At 37.8% G+C, this 23,843-nt stretch overlaps 1 protein-coding gene across 3 annotated transcripts; it reads right to left on the bottom strand.

The window, feature by feature from the left end:
- Positions 1–865: 865 nt before the first annotated feature.
- On the bottom strand, positions 866–22,932 carry abcd3a (ATP-binding cassette, sub-family D (ALD), member 3a). 3 transcript variants are annotated; one of them, XM_041065433.1, is made up of 23 exons: positions 22,803–22,932; positions 20,976–21,012; positions 20,761–20,859; positions 18,061–18,149; positions 16,488–16,557; positions 14,252–14,349; positions 13,050–13,173; positions 12,507–12,563; positions 11,507–11,649; positions 11,356–11,425; positions 10,854–10,923; positions 10,458–10,555; positions 10,097–10,188; positions 7,629–7,720; positions 7,437–7,509; positions 7,270–7,333; positions 7,024–7,101; positions 6,838–6,903; positions 6,365–6,454; positions 6,157–6,276; positions 5,433–5,537; positions 4,513–4,569; positions 866–2,331 (listed from the first exon to the last, which is right to left on the bottom strand). In XM_041065433.1, exons 1-23 carry the CDS (start codon positions 22,910–22,912, stop codon positions 2,254–2,256), a joined length of 1,980 nt encoding a protein of 659 aa, XP_040921367.1. In that variant the 5' UTR covers positions 22,913–22,932; the 3' UTR covers positions 866–2,253. The 3 variants fall into 3 exon arrangements, with proteins under 3 accessions (XP_040921367.1, XP_040921366.1, XP_040921368.1); XM_041065432.1 differs by lacking the exon at positions 16,488–16,557 and adding an exon at positions 15,309–15,378; XM_041065434.1 differs by lacking the exon at positions 16,488–16,557 and adding an exon at positions 15,309–15,378 and having other exon boundaries at positions 20,976–21,009; positions 22,803–22,926.
- Between the last annotated feature and the right edge of the window lie 911 nt (positions 22,933–23,843).

The raw sequence follows: 23,843 nt of genomic DNA, 5'->3' as shown, positions 1-23,843 counted from the left end.
GTGTGTGAACCCCTTTCTTGATTTTTATGAGCCCATGACCTTTCCTGTGGCACCATTCTCTGATCTGGCTTCGTGAGAAGATCAGATTCCTGGAGATCGATTTTCATATACAGTGTAATCCATTAGACCATAAGCAACCAACACTTTAATCAAGTCAATCAATGACTTTTTAACTCTCTCTCTCACACATAAACCACTGACACACAAAAAAGAAAAAAAGACCACTATGAAAATTCCTTACTCCTACATTTTTTTAATGATCATAATTTTGCATGATGCTTATTATCCATATAAAACCATGGGCACAGCTGAAGCTCCTTCTATACATTTTCGAAATACAGTATATTGAGTGACAGGTCAGAGACGTGCTGAGTAATGGCAGAGGGGGTTGGGGAAGGATCATGTTTGCATGTATCAGTGTTGTACGGAGAGAAGCCATCATTACACTTTAGGCCCAGTCCCCAGATTCATAGAGCTCATGTAAAATCAGTTATTAACATAATTAGCCAAAATTCAAGAAAAACTTTTATTCCTACCACCCAAGAAATATATTTTAAATTTAAACAGAATTCCATGAGTGGAAAAGGTTACAATAAGATTACAGTAGGTATAAATAGAATGAGTGAGTATGGATCCCATGTCTTCAAATTTCAGGTAACATGATCAACCAATGGAAAAGAAGTCAAATGCAGTCTGAGAAAGTGAAGGATAGACCAAGCAGAAAAAAAGGCAAAATTCGATGGAGAACAAATTTATCAACTGAATAGAAAATAAACTCTGAAGTGATGTTCTTTATTAGAGCCCTTCTAGCTATGTTTGTTCATTACTATTAACTGTTTTGTAATTAATCAGCCCATGATTTTGCAGCTTAAATCTCAGATCAGAGAGTGGAACTGCAAAATTCATTCACCTGCTCTCATAAAAACAAGAGTTTTCATTTCAATGAGCTTTTGGAAACGACTACTGCCCTCTGACAGCAGATCACACTGTGTCCCTTTGTGGATCAAGGTTCTATAAAACAGGATGAACAAACATGGTAATATAAAAGCTTCGTACATTTTTAATACTCTGACATTCCATTCCCAAAATAGTTACCACTTCCACCATAGTTTGGCCAATGGCAATTCACATCTCAGCATTGAACAAAATTAAACTACAATTTCCCCTCTTAATAGAATCGACTGATTGCAGCGATTCCTTTGAAGTAAGCCTTTGAGCCAAACATTTTTGTTCCAAAATGTTTTAATGCTGGTGTGACAGGGCCTCACGTCTACTCCACCCTGGTAGCTATACCTGATGCAGAATCGTCACACTACATATCAGGGTCTTTGATGACAATTGCACACTAAAGTTTTAGGCACAAAATTTATTACAGGAGGAATGTTCAAAATACAAAGTGACTTGAGTTGAGTGCTGCCACTAGTGGCAGAGGTCTCCCTAGCAACAGTCTGTTAATATATATGCTCACCCCCAGTGCTAACACAGTGAAATGATGACAGCAGCACACCAATTTATGAGCAGAAAGAAATTCTGCACCATGATTTGATTAAACATGGGTTGTACTGTCTTAATTGGAAATCTCCATCAGGCTAAGTCATGTTTTGTCATACTTTGTCTTATGAGAAGTCTCTTGGGAGACAGACTTCCTTCTGATGAATTAAAATTTTCAAAGGTCCTGGGGGGAGTGTAAGGTTCCTGTTCCCTCCAACAGCCATCCAGGACAGTGATATGTAGGTAGGATGGCCATGAATCAGAAGAAGTAAAACAGAAAAGAGCCGGCCTTCCACCAGAGTTTACTCAAGAGGCTTGCTGCCATGCTACAGTAAAAGCACCTAAAAAACATTCATGTCAAACAGCTGGGTCAATGGGACACCATTTACTGTGGAACATGACGCCAGAAAGACCACAATGGTATCTAGCTATATTACTGCTGTGAGATATTAGTGCATGTGCAGAGATGGCTAAAAAAACAGTATGGTATACTTCCACCTTCACTCAGTCATCTTCAATGTGTGTACACAATCTAGACCATGGCAATTTAAATTACAGGTGTTTTATAATTACACTGAACAAATTAATGATTACACAGGACAAAAGAGATGCTTTAAATTAGAAAAAAGGAAACAAGGCTGAGCGTTACAAATGATTAAAACATTATTTTCTAGGTTTAACTATATCTTCTGTCTTAGTGGAAATAATTAACGGACTGGTTTCATCAAGAGTAGTGCATTTGTGGCTAATATCAGCAGTCAGTTATGAGCCAAACTCCACAGTTTCCTCTGTGATGGGCTTGAACTCGTAGTTTCCTCTCCCATCCATGTGGAGATAATACTTTATGACAGGGATGAAACAATAAAAAATAGAAAGTCGGTAAGAAACAAGGAAGACATCCAAAGCCAACATTATACTAACTAGGCCTGTCACAATTATTACATTATCGACTATATGGTCACCACCTCGGTTTTGACTGCCGTTATAAGACTTAAGTCAAAGAAGAGAAAAGAAAATATGCTGAGACACATTTTGCTGTCATTTCTGGTCACGTTGCTTCTGTCCTATTGTCTAGGATGAGACACTGGTAATAGTAGTGTCTACCGACAGGCTGCATCTGAGGTGTTTGAGGGACATGAACTGCAGCGTCTACTGATAGTCTGCATGTGTAACTTTTAGGGGACATTGCTAAATTGTAGTGGCTACCGATAATGTGCTTCTGGGGCGTTTGGGGGACATGGGTAAATTGTGCTGTCTACTCATAGTCTACATATGAGGTGTTCAGGAGACTTCTGTAATTTGTAGCCACAGAAAATAACCTGGGTTACACTCTTCCCCCCTAAACTGCTCTGAATGCACATTGGTCACACACTGCACCACCCACCATCACAAGTAAATTCTCAACCTATGTCAAGCTTGTTTTATTACTATTATTTATGTTTTATTTAGTTCAGATATTTAAATTTTTTTCTTCACATTCTAAGTCCGATGTCCGAATATTCTAAGGAATTAAAAGTTTATTGCTCTTTGAAAGGGTGTACTTGCATTATTATGCTATTAAATTATCATTATATCAGTGGCGTAAAATGGTCTTAAAATGACAATAATATCTTTATCGCAATTATTTCCATGATAATATATTGTCTAACAAAAGTAGTTATGGTGAGAAGCCTAGTAATAAGTTCTAGTACAAACTGGCTGACACAGATAGTGAAATTTGTCAACGCATATAAATGTGTCAGGCTGCCTGATTTACAAAAGAAACAAAAATTGTTGCTGAACTGATTACAACACTATGACAAAGCAATGACAAAGCTTTTCACCCTGCATGTAATCACTGACACATATGTACTATATCAGTATATACTATATCAGTACCAGACCTAAACTGGACAGTTGAATGTTTTTTTTTCAGGCTCTGTCCTTCAGCACATTCAATTTGAAATAAAATAATGGATAATTCATTAAAGTGGCAAGTCTCAGCTTTAATCTTAGTAAGTGGACATATATAAAGGAATTATGTGAGAGATATAGCCCTTTCAATACAGTGGCCCAGGTTTACAAGTTCAAAAGCAACCTGATAGATGATCATGAAGCCAAACAAAATCAGCATATTTAATATTTTGCAGTAAATCCTTTGCAGTCAATTCCTGAAGTCTTTGACCCATAGATATCACTAGATGCTTCCTATCTTAACTTGTGATGTGCCCACAAGTCTTCACTGCAGTCACTATCACCTTACTGTTCTGGACTCTCTTCCTTTAGTCTTGTGTAGTCATTGTTACCTTCTTCAGTTGTATGGTCTACCTCTTTACTCCTCATATTGACAGAAAAACTACACCTCTTCCTAACTGGCAACTCTCAATCAACTCTGAGTTATTTTGTGCATATCAATGAAACAACATACAGCAGCCCAGATAGCTAAGTGTTCAATTACTTTTGAATCCCTAAACCTTGGGCACCATGCGTTAAAAGGGCTATGTCTCGCACAGTTCTCTCAATACAGATGTAAATCTAGTCAAATTAAAGCTGAAAGTTGGCACATGTAGTATCCATTATTTTTATTTCAAATTGAATGTGCTGAAATAAAATACAAAATACATACCCTCTGGACTTTATGTCATTTTGACACTAGAGACTAGGCTTGTAAACACACATCACCTTGTGCTGTTCTAAGTACAATGATGTAGTGGAAAAACGTCTTCTGCTTGAACCAGAAAAACAAGGTTGGAAATGTGGGGCTACTTAATGGACGATTCAATAAAAATATTCACAGACAGTTCGCAGGAATCCCTGCTGTAATCTAATGTATATTGGTGTCTGACAATTATGTGCAATGTGAGACAGAGAAGCAAGAATTAAAAAACAAACAAAAATAGAAAGACACTTTAAACTACACTAAAAGGAAACCTTTGTGACAAAAGTAACTTCAGTGAACGCAGTAAAGGTGGCTGTGTGAATAAGAGTCATCAGTCATCATTATTTGAAGTCATCAGAACATGGATGACATTTGGTACTTACCTCGTGGTGCTTCCACAGAGACTTCCTGTGGGACACTGTGAACAAGGTGATTCCCACCTGTGAATCAAAGAAAACACAACTAGTATTGGACTCCATACCAGATCAACAAGTTGGAAACCTTTAAAAAAAACTACCCACATCTCCAGGATGTAAGTCACTGAAACATCAAACAGGATTTTACTAAATTAATCTTGAGATATTTTAATTTTCACAACCAAGGATTCTTACAAAAAAAGTCCAGTGTCTGGCCTCTACATGACATTGCTTGTGTATCACCAGGTTGAACTGTGCACAATAATATTTGATGGACTGCTTTACAGCACTAAATAAAACAGGAAAGTCTGGCAATAACAAATGGTCAGGAGCTAAAAGCCTGGAAAGAGATGTATCTTCTCCAGTGAGAGATGGAGGGGTTTAAAGCTTCAAGATGGGCAAGGGATTTAAGAAAACAGCCTTCTGGATGTTAGCATGCTCTTGCTCATTTCTGCATTCCCCTCATGTTTTACAACACTGTAGACTGTTTCTTTCAGCACATTGTGTATTTACCAGTTATTCTTGATGCCTTTTTTTCCCATTGTCAAAACATCATGAGTTACTCCCCCTATAGAAACTGTCAGGATTTTTATTTTTGATTGTTTTAATTTTTTTACTGAGTGAACTTTGTCTTGTCTGTTGGCTTCACTGTACAATACACACACTTTGATAAAAATAATAGCACTTACCAGTAATACGCTAAGCTTAAATAAAAACATACTTACAGACTAACTTTTACAGAGGCTGAACGCCTTCACACCACCAGTCACTGATAGGTCCATATACTGCATGTCAGAGTGACTGCAGATGTGGGAGCTACAAAGAGCTCAGTACATCAGCTGGCAGTTGACGTGTATTTGTGTGTATGATGCATTTTTGGATCGTACCGTCCTGCAGTGGCTGTAGATGTAATCCTCCACATCCACACTCACGGCACTGGTGCACTCATCCAGAATGGCAAACTGGGGCTTATGGTAGAACAGTCTGGCCATCTACACACATAAGACAGAAACATTCACACGCTAATCATTTGCTCACACAGAATTGTTACCAAACGGAAAGTGGAAATAAGCTATGTATAAAGCCCAACCTGTTCTGATGGATGAAAGAGGTTTAATCTTGTTAAACTGTCACATCTGAAAAGATTTTACCAGTAAACTTTATAAACTAGATGATGATGGGCTTAAGTGATGGGCCACAGTGTCCTTTCAAATGAGTGGAAGAGGCCTCGCTTCAAACACACACATCTTGTAACGACTAATCCCCAGCCTCTTCATTAAACAACAACAATTACAGTAATGATAATATTAAAGAAATGATTTTACACCTCTGATCCTTAGGAGCTCATTGTATTGGATTTAAGTTTTGTTTCAGTGGTTTGGTTTGGTTTGGTTTGGTTCGAACCAAACCAAACAGAGAAACAGGGAACATACAAACATACAAACGTGGAGTTTGCATGTTCGCTGCATGACAGCGTAGGTTTTTTCTCATGCAGTCATAACATATGAGGGTTAATAGATGGGCGCTATGTCTTGTCTTTTTAGTTTTGTAAATCAATCAAAGTGTCATGTTTCAGGCACCCCTGTTGACAGGGAGTGAGTGAGTCCTTACAGCCATCCTCTGCTTCTCTCCTCCACTGAGGACATCCATCCAGTCTTGGACAGAGTTCCAGCTGCCCTCCCTTTCCAGAATGTGACCCAGCTGAACATTGTCCAGGTACTCCTTCAACACCTGGACACACAGACAAGATAATGAGTGTAATTAGAAACACAGCAATGGAGGTGAAAGTGTGAAGTGTACTGGAGGGTGATGTGGCCACCTGATCAGAGATGCCTTTCCTCCTCTGCTCTTCGTAGGTGTCAGGATAAATGACTTGATCCCTCAGAGAACCCAGAGTCATGTAGGGTCTCTAGAAAAAAACAGCGTAGTCAGCAAACTGAAACTTCAACTTCCATAATAACATTTTGTTTTTGTAGTTTCTAAAAATCAGTTGGAGTCATTGAACTTTGCATGTTTGAACTGCAATAGATACTACCCCTAAACATTCAGTACCAGTATACCTTAAAACTTATAGCTTTATTCATGGCAGTAGTGTTTGATGTAACTGCCTTTGAACTGTCACCTAAACACTACATTTTGTTTATTCATAAATGTATTTTTCAACACATGAGTAAAGTAATTGGAGCCTGAGGCTCTTGGTTGTTGCTAAAACCTGGAGCTGGGACATAGCTGGTACTGAGCGAGTTTTTTTTTTTTTTAGGTGTTAGTAGTGGAACAGAAAAAGACTGTTACCTGTGGAACATAGAAGAGTTTCCCTCTCTCAGGTTTTGTCAGGTTTCCTCCAAACAGTGGCCAGAGCTTTAAAAAGCATATAACTGCTTTATATTTATAAAGACATACATGAACTGAACTACTGAACTGAACAAACAGATTTAACTGTGCTGTCTAGTTTCTACCATTAATTGTAAGGTTTCTTACCTCTCCAAGCACTCTGAAAAGAGAGCTCTTTCCACAGCCATTTGGTCCACACACAAGAACATTGGTGCCAGACCTTACCTTCAGAGGATGGAGAAACAATAACATGTTTGAGTACAAAATCACAGAGAAATGCAAAATCTTGAATATATCTGTATTTCAAAAAATGAATTAATTCTAATCACTAATTCAATCAATCCCAGTTATCCTTTCTAGTCATGATATGGCAATGAAAGATGAGAGCTTTACTTCAAATGTGAGGTCTCTTATCAAGATGTCTCCATTGGGTGTTGCTAGTGGGGTATGGTCAAATCTGCGCCCACCCCCCCAAAAAAAATAAAAATAAATTAGAGCTAAGTTCAGGAAAAGAACAGAATAGAATGCTGATACATTCATGTGCCAAAAAAGAGACTTACTTGATGATGTTATCTCTGTTGATAATTTGACCACTTCCAGGCACCAGTACAAGTTTCTCTGCATTGTCTGATTCTAAGGTGCATGGAATAAAACAAAAATCAGTTAAGCTGTTTAGTTGCACAGCTCTAGTTATCAAGAGATGAAATGTCATTTCTATTACAAATTTCTTCATGATGAGGTTTCATGTATACCCTTCTCCTGCTGGGAGACCATGGTGCGTTCATATCTGCCAGCATTCAGCTCTTTGAGGACTTTCATAAGTTCAGTGATACGAGCTGTGAATCTGTGGCAATATACAAAAGAAAAAAAAATCAGATATGCATTTGAATTCATCAGAACATATCAAAGCTCTGTCTCATTTGGATAATTACAGCAATTGTGCTGTGAAATCAGCTGTGTTTACATTTTAACATGAGTGATGGCAGAGAAAAACTGTCACTGTCACTGTCACAGGGAAGCCCCATGCCCTAAAGTAAGGTAAATGCACTACACATACACATGCTTCAGTAGCCTGCTTATGAAGATTTTATCAAAATGTTTATCGTCCTAGTGTGCAAGTGCTGATAGTGACGTATGTAATATGCACATTTGGAGTGGGGGGTTGAAAGAAGGGAAAAGACATTGTAGCTGTGTATTGATTTACTGAATTTAAATTGTGTTCACCCGTCTCCTTTGTTGCACTTCTTCCTCCAGCCAAACTCGAGCTGGAGCAGTCAATTTAGTTAAATAGGGGTTTCATGGGGAAGACAGCAAATGTGATAGAGTGGGAGGGGTGTTTTGTCTCTTTTTGGGGGAAGTAGCTGTATAAGTTCTTTGTTTAAAAGAAAAATGTGTTTTTAAAGTAAGTTTAAGTGTGTTTCTATTTGATAATGTTATTTGATATTGTGGTTCTTGTAAATGTTTTTTGGAAGAGATAACTGATATTGATCTCTTAAGTAGGTGCAGTCCACCGGTATTTGTAATATAACATCGACTTATTGTGAGACCAACACATTTCTGGTTGCATGCTTCATTTGGTTCAATAAGGTTCTTTATAGTACAAGAAGTTTTGACCTCTCAAACACACTAACAAATACACAGACCAGAGATCAAATCACACTGAAAATAATTTTGACCTGATATGACTTGGGCACCAAGAGAGGTCTAGACTGCTAAGAACCAAGTGTGAAGACCTCTATTTTGCAACTCTGTATTCTGCCAGTTAGGACAGTTTAGAAAGCTCCATCAGGTTTGAGAAAGTCATGACCTTCAAACATCTTTTTCACTTTAACCTTTACCGGCCAAGATGCACACAACATGTATTATGAATTATGTACTTTGTAGCCGGGCGATGAGAATTAAAGCTAATACTAAAATCATCTCAAGGCTGTAACAACATATAACAGAAGTAAAAATTCAAGATTAATCTAATCTGAAGGAAGTTTTCCAGCCAGCACTGACTGATAGTCATAATCCTTGCATCAAGGCGGAGCTCACTCCTCCCCTATGTAAAGGGCAGACACTGAGTCACTTGTCATTCAAGATAAGTCTACCTCTTCTTTGCTTTACACAAGGAGGCAGACATTCATCTCGGTGTCTCACTGTGTGGACATGCAGGCTCCCGTATTGCCACACAAGTTTATCTTTACAATCTAGGAGGTCTGATGGCAAAGTGAGCACACCCTCATGATGGTCTGCGCCATGGATAACACAGTGACATCCACATCCAAATCCAAAGGTGAAGCCCAGCTTGCTGCTGCACATATCTTTTTGATAGTGACACCCTTTAATGGAGCCCAGGAAGATGCCTTTTTCCTGGTGTAAAGCATGGAGCCTGGCTAGTCCTTTGCCAGTGTCCGCCATATCAGTTGCTCCCACTATCCATGACAGGCCTTTTAATCAATCAATCAATCAATCAATCAAAGAACTGGGGGGCAATTCAAGGCACGTGAACAGTTTACACACAACACAATAATAGCATAGAATAAACAGATAGCAAGGAATAAAATAAATAAACAATAGAGAAAAAACTCAACTAATGGGCAGTGTGACTGTGTTCCTGTGTTTGCAAAACCTAAGATTTTGCAAAAAGGGACATGTTCTGGGTGCTAGTTTGCTGTCATTTTACAGAAGCTTGGTGTAGCTAGCTTGGGTTGGCGAGAGAGCGAAGTCTCTGCAAAAACTTTTAATGGGGTCAGGCAGCTGTGATATGCTATGAGGACCTAGCTAATGTGATGACTAGCACCTGTGCTACCTGGCTTGGTGGCCATTAATGGAGGCTAAAGCTGTTAGTTGTGTGGTGACAGCTAACATGCTCTCTCCATGCCCACTCTATAGTGAAGAGCAGGCTGTAAATCACTGACAAACAGAAGTCATGCCAGCGTCCAGTGTTAGCTCGCTAAGTTGGGATCTAGATGGCACCTATCTGCAAAACTAGGTGCTCACATTAGCAAGACAGAAGAATGTAAGTGAGATGAAGAATTTGAATGCTGAGTAATGCTGCCTCACCCCCTTTGATGGGGTAACACTCAGAGGGCATTCCCCCATAGCGAGAAACCGAGATGAATGTATGAAAGAGAACATCAGGATGTTCAGACTCTGGACTTTTTGTGATTTTCTTTAATCACTTTTTATAAATTTTTTAAGTTCACCTTTTTTAATACTATTCTATAACACTCACCCTGAGAGGCGGGTCATCTCTCGGCCAGCCAGTACTATCCTGCCCAGGGCCTGGGACATTCTCAGAAGCATTCTCCCACTCTGGTAGTAGTCCTGCAGGCCACATGGGTTCAGTCACATCAGTAAATGCTTCCATTCATTCCAATACAGTACAAAAATTGACTTGTAGATACTTAAAAGTTAAAACCAAAAGGGACACAACCCATACCGTTTTCCACAAACTAGGTATGTATGTTTTTAAATTTCAGGTTTTAATTTGCTACCATTAACCATGTGACATAGCAGGTGAATCTACATTATCTTACTTAGGTTGACAAGAGGTCCTGTGTGTGTGTGTGTGTATGTGTGTACTCTTTCCTGACCTCCAGCAACTCGGAGTGTGTGCTGTGCAGGTGTCGGGGGTGGGACAGGTTTAAGAATGGCCGGCTAACCACCAGGTAGCCCACGACAGTAGCCAAATCTGCAGAGGAACCGCATGTTGACATATAAGGAACAGAGAGTGAAGACACCTAACAACTTCTGAGCAATTTTTTTTTTAGATTATGTAAAAAGTAATACGGTCCTTTTGTTAATATAGTTTGTATTCATCTCAGTGTTTCTCTATTTGCACAGATTCTACAGAATTTCACATACATGTTGATGTATGATGATATTCTTTTTACAACTCACATTTGGCCCAGCAAGGTAAATTAAATTAAATACATTTCAAAGATACGACCTACACATTGTCAATGAACATAAGAAATATATCTACTTACACTTGGCAATTAGGCTGTCCACAAAGCCCATGGAGAAGCGAAAGAAGATGAAGTTATGTAAGTGGTCCACCTGGAAGATGAAATAAATGTTCACATTCTTATGTAAGGAAAACACAGTAATGAGGACTAGCACAAAACCTTGTTTATACTGTGTAGAATTTATTTGAGCATACCCTCCAAGTATATCTACCCTTATTAAAAAGTTTTTTTTCTTGAGCACCTATGCACTTGATGTTTCTCTGTACAACACAGTGCTTTTTTTCCCCTCATATAGCCGGTGCAGCCAGAGCTACTATATATATATATATATATATATATATATATATATATATATATATAAGAAAAAAAAACTTTTTAAACAGCAGATATCTCTCTCTCTCTCTCTCTCTCTCTCTCTATATATATATATATATATATATATATATATATATATATATATATATATGCTGCTTAAATTCAGGGAATTGCTAGTTTAAAGAAACAGTGGCAAACTGTTACCCACCAGTTTCTTGAATGTGGTGTGGATGGTTTGCTTTTCCCTCATATTCCCATTGTAGAAGGCAATCTCCTCACTAAAGAAAAAGAAAAAAACATCAACATATAATAGCTAACACATACAGTAGTAGAGTTTGAGTAGTTACTTCTGGGTTTACCTGTTGGTGATGAGGCGGGAGTTGACATAGCGGTACTCTCCCTCGTAGCGCTGCTCTGTGACTGTCATCTTGCCTATTGGTCTCCTCAGTCTGGTCAGGAACAGACCTGAGATCAGCAGGTAGGCCATCATGCTGGCTGGGCCCTAGGTAGGTGAGGGGAGGGGAACACAGATTCAGGTGATTGCTAATTTAAAGTTTAGAAAACACTCACACTGTCACAGCATCAAACAGAAACCCCAAATTCTCCCCTAGCTAGCTGACTGCTGGTGTTCTGGAGTTCAACTGTGAACTTTGTTGAGATTTAAGACACCAGGCTAACTGCATGAGCAAGATAAAAAAAAAAAAAAAAAAAAAAACACCACCGCTTCCTCAATTTTGGCCGGAATTGTCTGTAATGCAACATGGCTCCACATGGTAAGGAAGTACCTGTACAAGTAAGAAACCAGACTGTAAGACTGCATAAATATGGGAGAGGGTACAAGAGCATCAATGTAAGCTACTGAACTAGAATATCAATAGCACAACCTATTGATATTCATAAATAAATTTGTGTGGATCATAGAGTCCAGAAATTTTGGCGTGGACCTGGCCAGGACTCCCACAGTGACTTCATGGGCTGACCTTTAGACATGGAGGTGAGAGTGTGCTGATATGGGGCTGCATTGTGAAGTGAAAAAGGTGTATGGGAGATGACATTTATGGATGGCACTATGAATGCAAGTTTGAATTTTCCAACATGGCAAAAGGTTTTATTTATAATCCAGTATGTGTTAAAAAAAAAATACAAAAATAGACAGACAGACAGACAGACAGACAGACAGACAGACAGACAGACAGACAGACAGATAGATAGATAGATAGATAGATAGATAGATAGATAGATAGATAGATAGATAGATAGATAGATAGATAGATAGGAAAAAAACATGGCAATCAGAACCATTATGTCTCAGAGTGGTTCTTATTTAAGAAGGTATAGTTTCTTGAAAAAACTGCTTACCTGAGCACCAATGGCACTTGTCAGCTTGAAGATGTACAGACCAATATCCAACAGAGGCTACAGGGCAGACAGAGGCAAGACAAACCTGTAAATAATACTAATAGATAATAACTAAAAGAACTGTTCAAACCCAGTTTAATATTTTGCTTGTAATATCCCTTGTTCCAAACAGGGCAGATCTTTGGATTAGATTATCAGGTAGAAGTAATCCTGGGTCATCAAAAATTGCTGGGGTACTGTACTGTCTTAAAATTAAATTTTCTAACAGTTTAAACACAAAAACAATTCCTAGTCTATGGAGGATTTATTTATTTATTTTTATTGGTCCAATCTTGAATGTGTGATACTGCTGAGGCCTAGGAGGCTATCATACATGGTGCAATAAATGGTAATCTGCATGGCATACAGAGCTTGAGAGGTGATGCTCCTTTCATTCTACGACAAACACTTGCACAGCACCCATATCTATTAATCCTCAATTTTCCTGTGTATAATAAAAGATTTTAGAGCATTTTGCACCTGACAGTAAACAAAGTACGGTACCTTGCTCAGGTTGGAGTAAAGGTCCACCACACTGTTGCAGAATTTCTCCACATCTTGTGTCAGTAGCTGATCTGCATTGGCTATCCTGTTGTCCAGGTTTCCCATTTTGTAGTAGGTGAAACCTCTGAAGAGGGAGAACACAGGCTGAAGACTCAAAGAAGCCAGGAAACACACAGAACGCATGGTTCTACGTGCGACTTTGAGAATCTCCATGTAAGAGTCTCAGGTTCCAAACAGTTAAAAAGAAAAAATATAAGGCCAGTTTTACAAATTCAGTTTCATTTTGTTGCAGCACAATGCAAATTGCAATTTGCTGCTAAATTGCATCTAACTATGAAACTGTCAAGTTTTGGTCCATGGATTGAAATTTTATCAAACTGGTGTTAATGGTGTTGATTATGTAATAAGATTTTTGGTCTGTAAATGACACTGCTCTTTTGGTTTTCCTCCAAAACCTCTGACGCTACATCACTAAGGCCATCAGAGTTTAGTGGTAAAACATTGATAAGGTGCCGCCCGGTTAGCTCAGTTGGTATAGCATGAGACACAATCACTGAGGGACGTCGGTTTGAGTCCCACTCCGGACGGCACCACCTCCCATGGGCTCACCATCTATGGAAGGTGCCGTAAGCAGCAGATGATGACATGACATGACATGACACTGATAAGGTGCACTGATCACTTCACAAGTCTGACTATATTCACCTTACACATCCAGGCCATATTAACACAAGCACTGGATTACATGAGTCATGTGGGAAGACCTACAATGGCTTTTTTCCAGGGTTAGTGGCCAGCTCAAAATCAACTTCATATGGTCCACATAGAAAAGAACTTATTATGCTTTGAGAACATAGATTTCCATGATGACCGCTGGGGCTAACACAGTAAACTGGACTAATTATTTAACCCCAGCATAAACATGTTTCTTTACTAAATACCAGTGCACTGGAATAGAAAACAAAAATGCTCATCACAACTTCCCAAAGTGATGTGGTTAAACTACTCATTTTGTCTTTCCAAAGATTTTCAATTTGCAATGATATAAAACCAAGAAAAGTAGTAAATTGTCACAAGTGAGAAGCTGGAACCAGATAATGTTCGGTAGTTTTGTTTGATAAATGATAAATGTTAAAGATGAAATGATTATCAGAAGATCCCATATGATATGATAGGAGCTTCAGTTCTCCCATAGTACTTACTGCAGGTACTGGTCGTACAATTTCTTTGTGAGCCTCTCACGAAACCTCAGCTTCAGTTCATTTAGGCCTAACTTGAGGAAGTTGTTCACCAAGGCAATCTGAAATGACCCAGTCACACATAACATATATGTATCCACCTCATCTATGAGTTATTTGCTTCAGTAAGGCAGTACAGGTTTTTAAAATCCTTATTGTAATCACCCTTACAGTAGTCATGCTGATTTTTTTGTTTTGTTTTTCAATTAAAAGCACAGGATAGGGAATGAAGAGAGCATGCACAAGCACAATATTTTGTTTGATTTTACAAAAGCAATGCAAACTCACAACTTAAAGACTCAGGCTGGAGATAGTCTATGTTTTTCTTATTGTCAATGAAATAACAATGAATATATCCCACTAACACGTACTGCATATGTTTCCAAACTAATAAAACAACAAATGAAAACACATCACCGAGCCACACTGTTGCACCAAGTGACATGTTCCTTTGTTACCATGAACATGGGCACTGTGGTTTATCATGCCTAAATCCAATATGCACCATCCTGCTGCGCTAAATGCTGACTTGAGGACCAAAGGTGGTTTAATCTGCCACTGAAAATAGTCCCCAAATGAATGATCCATTACGAAAATGAAACAATATATTTAGAGGTTTACATGTGGGGATTGCTAACATTAAAAAAAAAAAAAAACATAGAATATTGCCAGCCATTTAATACTAAAGCATGCAAGGTACATTTGCTTGAATGGCACACATTAGCTCAAAAGAATGATCATACAAAATGGCAGGATTTTTAAGTGCATGGAATGATTCAATGAAAATTATTTACTATTACCAGGAAATTAGTTATTACACAGTAGAGGACAGAAATGTCAGTGTTTTTTATATCAGGTCTCCTCTGTACACTTTTCAGAAAATGTAACTGCCCAAAACTACATGCAGAAGTATGAACTGACATTGAACTGCAAATGTTACAGAATAATATGTAATATGTGTAGAAATTTGCAACACGCTTAAAAGTGTGCCAAAAAGAAAAAGTTAACAAAAAACACTTACAAGTGGCATGAATTTGATAAAGCTGAACAAGAAGATCTTGAAATCTTTTGTGGAGCGACCGATAATTGCACTGCAAACCACAACATGCACAAAGATGAGCAAACATTGCCATGGGGGTCAGTGGGACAAATACTGAGGCTTGATGAATTTAATTTTCTTTTCCTGTGGAATCAATGCAACTTTGCTGAACAGTTAAAAAAAAAAACAAGAACAATTTCTGTTTTAAGCTGGAGTGCAGTATGAATTATTTTACTGATACGAATCACAGAGTAACAGTGGAGTCCTGACGTACATGAACAAGGAATACCATTCAATTTATGCATTTCTTTTTTTTAGGGACCGACTTTTTATTCAAATTAACTTTAATTTAACTTTTAATTTAAACTTTTGATTTAAGTTATGAGGGTACAGGAATATAACACAAATGAATTTAAAGTCCTCGACAACAGACTTTTATCTCCGGTCTCATAAAAAGAAGAAAGAAAAAAAAACACTGCTCTCACGCTCTCTCTCTCTCTCTCTCTCTCTCACACACACACACACACACACACACCTCGCCTTTCCAAACCAATCAGTGAATGCCAGAGCCAGGCCATGGGAGCTCATGGCTGTTAATCAATAAGTGAATGAACTTGTGGTCTACCATTCCTCTTGCACAAAGCTTCAAGGTAGAGTTAGCTACTGTGAAATTTTGTCAGAATTACCACATGAATTCTTGAGTTGTGTTTTTTGAGGTCACACTGACCTTTGACCACCAAAATCTAATGTAATGGACACAGGGTTTTCTCCCATTACTATACACTACTTAGCTATTTTTACTTTTTCATAGCTATCAGTTGATTCACTATTTCATTGGACACAAGAAATTCTTATTTCCTGAAACAGGCTGCTCAACACCAGAAAAACTTGATGTTAAATAATTTTCAGCAAAATCATCAACCCATAAATTGAATGGAATTCCATGTGAAAATACTTTCCCATTAATTTATGCCAACAGTATTAATGTTACCACCTGGTATAACCCACAGGTCACTGTTATGGCTTGGAAGGAAATGCAGACCTCAGACAGTAAGGGATGAAAAAACACAACACAACATTTACAAAGCAAGATGTTAAAAACACAGCGTTAGTGGTTTAAAGCTTGGTTTTCCACCTCTATAAGAACCACTGGACAGTTACCCCTGGTATGACTGATATGTAGGAATAAAAGTGCTTCTTGAATAAACTGATGTCTCTGCTTATAATACCACTGTGGAGAATAAAAAAAGTAATCAGTTTTTGCAAAGAATCAAACAGCAATGCATGATGGAACAACCCACCCATTTTCATAACTATCTTACTTAAGAAAAATAGAACATAACACGTCTGTTTCAACTGCCTTTGCATTTCAAATTTTTAAAGGCTTGACACTATATGCATAAGCAGAAAGCCAACTATAATGCTAACCACAAAAAACAATTCACTAGGGAGAAGAATGGCTGGTCCAAATATTGGTATTGGGAAATAGCAATAACGCTTAAAACTACTTAAAATCTGTTGTCCTTTAGAAACTGATATTATAAACTAAGCCCAGTAAATTGGACTGATATAATTTTAGATGGATCATCACATCACAGTTACAGAGTAACAGCAAGTAAAATCTACCACTCTATCAAAATTAGGGTTATGATGTATTTCACTCAGCACAACACAACTAATTGTAATTCTGATTTAGGGATCAATTAGCAGACAAGCATGACACTGATACTAATGGTTCTTCCCACAAATATTGCATTTTGAGGTTGTTTTGATGACTTTGGAATGTTAAAGCCAGTTTCTTTTCCGATGCCTGTGGTGTCACAGAGAGGCAAAAGAGACTAACTGAACAGAAAACATGAATGAAACAAAACAACTGAGCAGAGATCACAATATTGCAAAGCCCTCTTTACTGGTCTGCCCTAAACAGACTGTGGGCCAAATAAAATTCAAAAAGTCCTAACAAGAAAAAACTAATTTGACTTCTTACATCTATAGAACTCCACATTCTTCCTCCAGTGTCTCTCTAGCCAGTTTATCCTTTCTGAACCCATCTCTAAGGTCTTTTGGCTCGACTCTCTGGATGTTACAAGGTTATATCTAAAATTGCAGCTTTTGGGTTTTATAGGCCGGGGGCCTGTACTACGAAGCAAGATATAATTTCTTTATCTGGCTTCACCAAGCCTAACAACCACAATTCTGCTAAGCAGTCACACAACGGTGGTTATCAACTTGAGTAAGTAAGTCAACCCAGGTTTGCCCCAGCACGTTCACAGAAAAAGCATAAGTTTCATGTTTGCAGCATATGTCCAGGCACAAACATGGAAAAGTCTACTGGCAGCTGAGTGGCATAGTTTATGAACAAAGAGCAAACTATAGTATTAAACAAATATGACAGGGGGTCAGTAGGCAGTGCTTTTATAAACACTGATCTGTTATCCTGAACATAAGTTCAACATAAGTTACCATGGTGATGTATCACCGTTGTAACCCTGAAATCCCAGAAATCCTGTTTTGTAGTGCAGGCTTCTGGCGTTAGATATGCTGTTGCTATGAAAATGTTGACCATGAGGCTCTGTGGATTATCCTGAGGAATGAGGGCATTATTTCTGGGAAGAAATACAATGTCATGGCTACTACATGGTAACAACATAAAACCCCACATCTATTTTAAAAAGCCACAATTATACAAAATCTTTATTTTAAAATTTACACAATAACCTACGCACAATCTGACCTTTCAATCATGGTGCCATTCTGGATCATCCATACGTCACAGTAGGTCCTGGCCACCAACATGGCAGCGATAAGGATAAGGTAGCCTGTCTGTGGAGAAGACATCAACCACAGAGAATTGTTAGTAGAGCCTATAAAACACTGCATATCATAAAGAAGTTTAACATCCTGCCCTTGACTCTGCTCATATCTACTGAACTGATCGGATAAGACTGAATGGAAACAGAAGACCCATGTGACTGTGACCTTGGCTTATGGAGCTGATGTATCTGTGTCAAAGGGCTCTTCTGTCTGTACAGTTATAAAGACATACTGAATTATACTGTTCCAAATGTCAGGCACTTGGCTGCTAAACTATTTGTTTTTCCAGACAGTGAATAAAATGTTTAAATGTTTTAGAATCTGTCTTCTAAAGTAGCATTTTAAAGTGTACATGACCACCACAGGGAAACTGGATGCAGGACAGACAGAACTGTAACATTACTCAGTCATGAAAGAAAAATTAATCTGAAATCACCTGATGAATTTTTGGGGTTCAGACATTCTATGAGAGGTGTAATCCCTGGTAGGCTTAAAACAAACTTTTTAACATGAAAAACTATGGTGCATGCAAAATAAAAAATTATGCATGATCATGAGGACTTTCTGGTTTTGGAAAAAGCTTCTAAGAAAACTGAACACAGATCAAACTCATATTTCAAAGGAAAGACAATGAGTTGGGAGAACAATTTTGTCATTTTTGGTGCTATACTTTGCTACCAAAACCAGACCCTCTGTGCATCTTTAACACCTCGATAAATAAATTGGGTTGATATCATCAAATGATTTTCACATATATGTCAGAATGAGTTCAAATGTTATAAATAACAAAGGATCAAATGTTAGAGGTGAATTTTTTTTACATAGCTTATGTATACTTTGAGCCATTTATGGTAGCTTCTGATACTGGATAATTTAGTTTCAAAAGAAGTTTACCATTTAAACTTCCTATTTGAAGTTAATTTTGGCAACTTGTTATTTCTAAAGTTTTTGGCATAACCAAATGTAAAGGATCTTTATCTGAAAGTCTGGTTCATGTTATGTGTTTATGTTAATGATAATTTTTGCCAACAAAAATTAGCCAATAAACTGATCTCCAAAATGTGACAAAGTACAGAAGGAGAAAGAAGACTTTTGTAAAAATCTTTTTTTCACAGTTAAGAAAGTAGCAGGCACACACTTTATTAGGAACACCATACTAATACTGGGAGGGGCCTCCCTTTGAACACAGCCTCAAATCTTTGTGACATGGATTTCACAAGATGTTGTAAAGACTGATTTGAGATTCTGGTCTATGTTGACCTGATTACATCACAAATTCTGGACATTTGTCAGATGCATATTCATGCTGCACATCTCCCGTTCTATTAAATATATTAAAAGGTGTCTTGTGGAATTCAGATATGGTGACTGTGGAGGCCACTGAAGTACACTTACATTTTCATGAAAGTAGACAGAGATGATTTTTGCTTTGTCATATGGTGCATTATCATGGTGACAGTAGCTACCAGGAGATGGGTAAATTGTGGCCATAAAGGGATGCAAATGGTCAGCAACAATACTCAGATAAGATGTGGCATTCAAATGATGTTTGATTGATTTGGAATAAAGGGACCCAATGTAGGCCAAGAAGACATCCCCCACACTATTACAAGCCCACCATCTGCCTTAAGGTTCAACACTGCATGCATTCTGAGATGCTTTTCTGCTCACCACAGTTGTAAAAAGTGGTTATCTGAGTTACTGTAGCCTTTCTGGCTAAACTAGTCTGGCCATTCTCCTCTGACCTCCCTCATCAATAAACCGTTTTGCTGTCCACAGAACTCCTGCTTAATCAATGGGTTTTTCAAGTAATGCAGTAAACCTTTTCAAGTATGCAGTAAACTCTAGAAACTGTGTGAAATCCAAGGAGATCAGCAGTTTCAAAAATACTCAAACTTAAGATTTTTCCCCATTTCAATGCTTGATATGAACATTAACAAAAGCTCCAAACCTGCATCTGCATGATTTATGCACTCAAGGCCTGCCACGATTGGCTGATTGGGTAATTGCAAGAATAGGTGTTCAGTTGTTCCTAATAAACTGCTCAGTGAGTGTATAGTTTACTCTGAGGCAATTACACACTTTCAAATAAAGCTACAAGAATTACACAGTTTTTAAATTCTGAGCTGTGTAGAATAATGGCACATCCACACAAAAGGTTTCATTCACATTTTTTATACGTCAGAACAGATTTGCATTTTTAATAAATTGGGTGTCCTACACAAGCATCCTAACAGCTCGCGTTACTCACAGTATCTGCGTATATATGTTACCCAAAGCCTGTGGTGGCATTTCACTACAGTAATTGTGTATTTGGTTGTGAGCACTGCAAAAATGCAAGTCCCATACAACCTCAATACTGTGCTTGAATGCAACCTGTGCAGACAAAGACGGAGCATTAAAGCTGCTAACAAGCTGCTCACACTGCGCCTCCTGTGAAGACACGATGTAAGATATGGGTGGTCTGGTTCCTAATAAAACTGCCAACAAGCTGATGAACAAAATACTTACACTTTCCTACACTAATGGGGTTTAACTGCTTTAGACATCTGGATGATTACTGTAAAAATAAACAAAATAGTAAAGTATATACTAGTCAATTAGGAGTTCAATGTCATACCTCCATGCAGAAAACTCGAGGTACCATGATCCGCAGAATTTGGATGATCCGGAGGAAGAAAACCTTGTCCACTGCTGCACGATCTTTTCTTCCATCTTTCTATATGAAGAAAAATGATAAAGGTGGTCTGTGATTCTATTACAGCTATTTGTGAAAAATTTTATGGAAACTTTATGGGCTTCAGACACTCAAACATAAAAATAACACTTACTTACCTCAGTGTTCAGCACAAGATCTGACCCTCCTTTTCTACTGCAAAGAAAGAACATCAGACAGTTGAATTACAGCCATTAGACTGTGAGGAAATTCATATATCAGATCCAGATAATCCCTTTCTTCATGCAAGAGTGAGCAAAATGTCCTCTAAATATCAGGATTAGCATATCATTAATAAAATATAACTGGATTGTTAGGGGCCATTTGTGCCTTTCAATAAAATACCTTCTTTGACAACTGTGTAAGTTGTGCAAGTTATCTTTCAGTGGACTAATCAATCAGGGATACCTTGATAAAACTTTGTAATGCAGTAGCACTGCCTTTAATACCTTGGTTATACCTTGGTTATATTGGAGTATTGTGGCAATGTTGCAAATGATAATATTGGTATTGCTTAATGGTGATATTTTACATGTTTTTTGGATTTATGTGAAGAAGATAATTGATTTGTCAGATATTTACTTTTAAAAATAGACATTACTGTGTGGTAATTTTCCACATTTCAAATACGTTCATCTACAAATTTCATCCCCAATCTCCCAAAAAAATTTTTGAAGATGAATGTAAAAAGTTTTCTACAAATATAATTTACAGACAAACTCATAGAGAACATATGAGCAAAATGATTAAATGTTGTGTGTTAAAATGTTAAAGATGCCCTGTGGACATTTTTGACCACTCGTAGTGCTAAGGAACCTCTTTTTTTCTATGAGGAAGAATATACATTCAACAGATTTGCTAGACCTCAAGGCTATATAAAGTGCATTTTGGTGGGTAACACTGAAAGTAAACAAAACTTTGTTTGTTTTCAAGAAAACCCCACAGGGCAAGTTTAACAGTGCTACAAAAACATTTTCAAGTATAATTAAGTACTGTTTCAATTTCACGAATGTCACTTCCATTTAGATACTGTAGTGAGAGGACTTAACATTCTTCACCCAGGAATACAGGGCTACTTTTAGGTTAGGTTAGGTTGTTAGGTTATTCTCTGGTGAACAGTTGTCAAACTCACTTTCACCCAAAGAGAAAGTGATGTGACTTATCCAGCTATATCCCGATAAGTTGTAGTTACAGTAGCGTTAATACATTTGTTCTTATTCAATATGACTGTGGCTTTTTAGCAGCTTTCAGCCCTACATAAATTTCCTGGCAGCGAATATTTCAGGGTTAAAGACAGAATATTTTCATTTTAATATTCTCTTTTCTCTACTGAATTCCTCTTTTAAACGTACAATTTACTGACATGTTTTACAATTCGTATTTCTTATGTTATATTCAATATTACGAATATCGGATTTACAAATGGCTTATAAAAATTCAGAACGACTGAGAGCTATTTTGCAAAGTAACGTGTTTTGTTGTTAAGACAGATACACTTAAACTGGCCATTTTTAAAACTGCATCTATTCTGTCCAAGCGAGAGAAACGCTTAATCACTGAGCAATATCCGAGAATAAAATAGCAATGAAAACCACAGGCAGCTCAACACCGAAACGCGGCTAAACACAACATTACAATTAAGATATTACCAAGTTAGCCAAAGTCACACAAATCGGTGATTAATGAGTGTCCATTTAGCAGTCTGTTAAGGTGATTTTTCGGAGCACAAAGACATTTGTTGTCTGGTCATTCTACAAAGATTTTAGCTAGTCGCAAAAGTGTGAGTGAATTCTGCTATGCCCCAGAAGCAGGTCGCTGTCACCTGTCAGAATGGGGAGGTAGCAGCTGCTAATTAGCATTTTGACAGCGGTCGCAAATTCACCTATAAATCAGAGTTTTCTGCGATTTAAAGTAAACCTTAACATTCTACACTGCCTCCCACTTACCCATCCGGTTTTGGCGTCCGTCTTCTATGTTTGAGCAGGTATAAAACCAGCAAAATGCCGCCTGCTATTGAGGAGTTCTTCGCAGTTAGATATTTACTGAAAGCCGCCATGTTTCTGACACAACGACCGGTTTGGCTTGCTCGAGTTTGCTGGTACAGTTCAACAAAGGCATTCTGGGAGTCTCATGCAATTTCTTCTTCGCCCTCTTTTTCTTCATGACAAGTCACATCTCCCCCTAGTGGTCCGCATGCAGTATTCCAGTTTGACAAAAGTCTGAAGATGTCCCAGAGGCTCTGTAAACTGAGCCTTACACACTGTAACCTATAACCAAGCAGAATGTTGCAGGGTATGTTATGAATGTAGAGACAATGTTGTAGGTCTGCATATATTATGTAAATTTTATCAGTTACCCTTTACACATTTATACATAATAAGAAATTCCCATCACTAATTCTAAAAAAAAGTGACCTCCCATTGTTTCATTTCAGTAGGCTGGAATACACAAACAACAACAAAAACAAGATAAATGAAGTAGATAGATTGGTCATGCCAAGGGGTTTATCTGGGATTTGCGAGGGAGAGCCCTGGTCCAGTGAGGTTGAGGTTTCCACAAACCAGACTCTAGATTGTTCGCATAAAGAGTATTCCTTCAGTAGAAAGTAGAAGAATGTAGATATTGTGCTCTGTGATGTAACAATGGTACTGTTTCTGGAAAAAGTGTTGCTGTTGAATTTTGTAAATTCTCACACACTAAATTATGTATAGATGAAAGATATCTCAAATTTAATTTAACCATCCAAATGGACAGATACAACTAGGAAGAAGTGTGAAGATTTCATTTTTACTAAAGTTTGTTTATTAATTTTTTTGAAAGTTTGAGTGAGTACCTTTGAATGAATTTGAGAATGTGCGAGAATGAGCTCAGACAAGCCCCCAATATAGGCAAGTGGTTAATGGTTTTTACAATTTTTGTTTATTTGCTTTGAATTTATTTGTGAAGCACAAAAATTTATGTCTGTGTGTTAAAGTAGATATATTTTG

Source organism: Toxotes jaculatrix, chromosome 20, assembly GCF_017976425.1.
Source record: "Toxotes jaculatrix isolate fToxJac2 chromosome 20, fToxJac2.pri, whole genome shotgun sequence".
Taxonomy (NCBI): Eukaryota; Metazoa; Chordata; class Actinopteri; family Toxotidae; genus Toxotes; species Toxotes jaculatrix.
This window is presented reverse-complemented; position numbering and strand designations above follow the sequence as displayed.

Excerpts from the sequence above, each read along its gene's own strand:
- abcd3a (XM_041065433.1), bottom strand. The coding sequence starts at position 22,912 with ATGGCGGCTTTCAGTAAATATCTAACTGCGAAGAACTCCTCAATAGCA. Across the intron at positions 21,013-22,802 it reads CGGACGCCAAAACCGGATGG|TAGAAAAGGAGGGTCAGATC; the intron begins GTAAGTGGGAGG and ends CTTTCTTTGCAG. Across the intron at positions 6,904-7,023 it reads TTTTCAGAGTGCTTGGAGAG|CTCTGGCCACTGTTTGGAGG; the intron begins GTAAGAAACCTT and ends TGCTTTTTAAAG.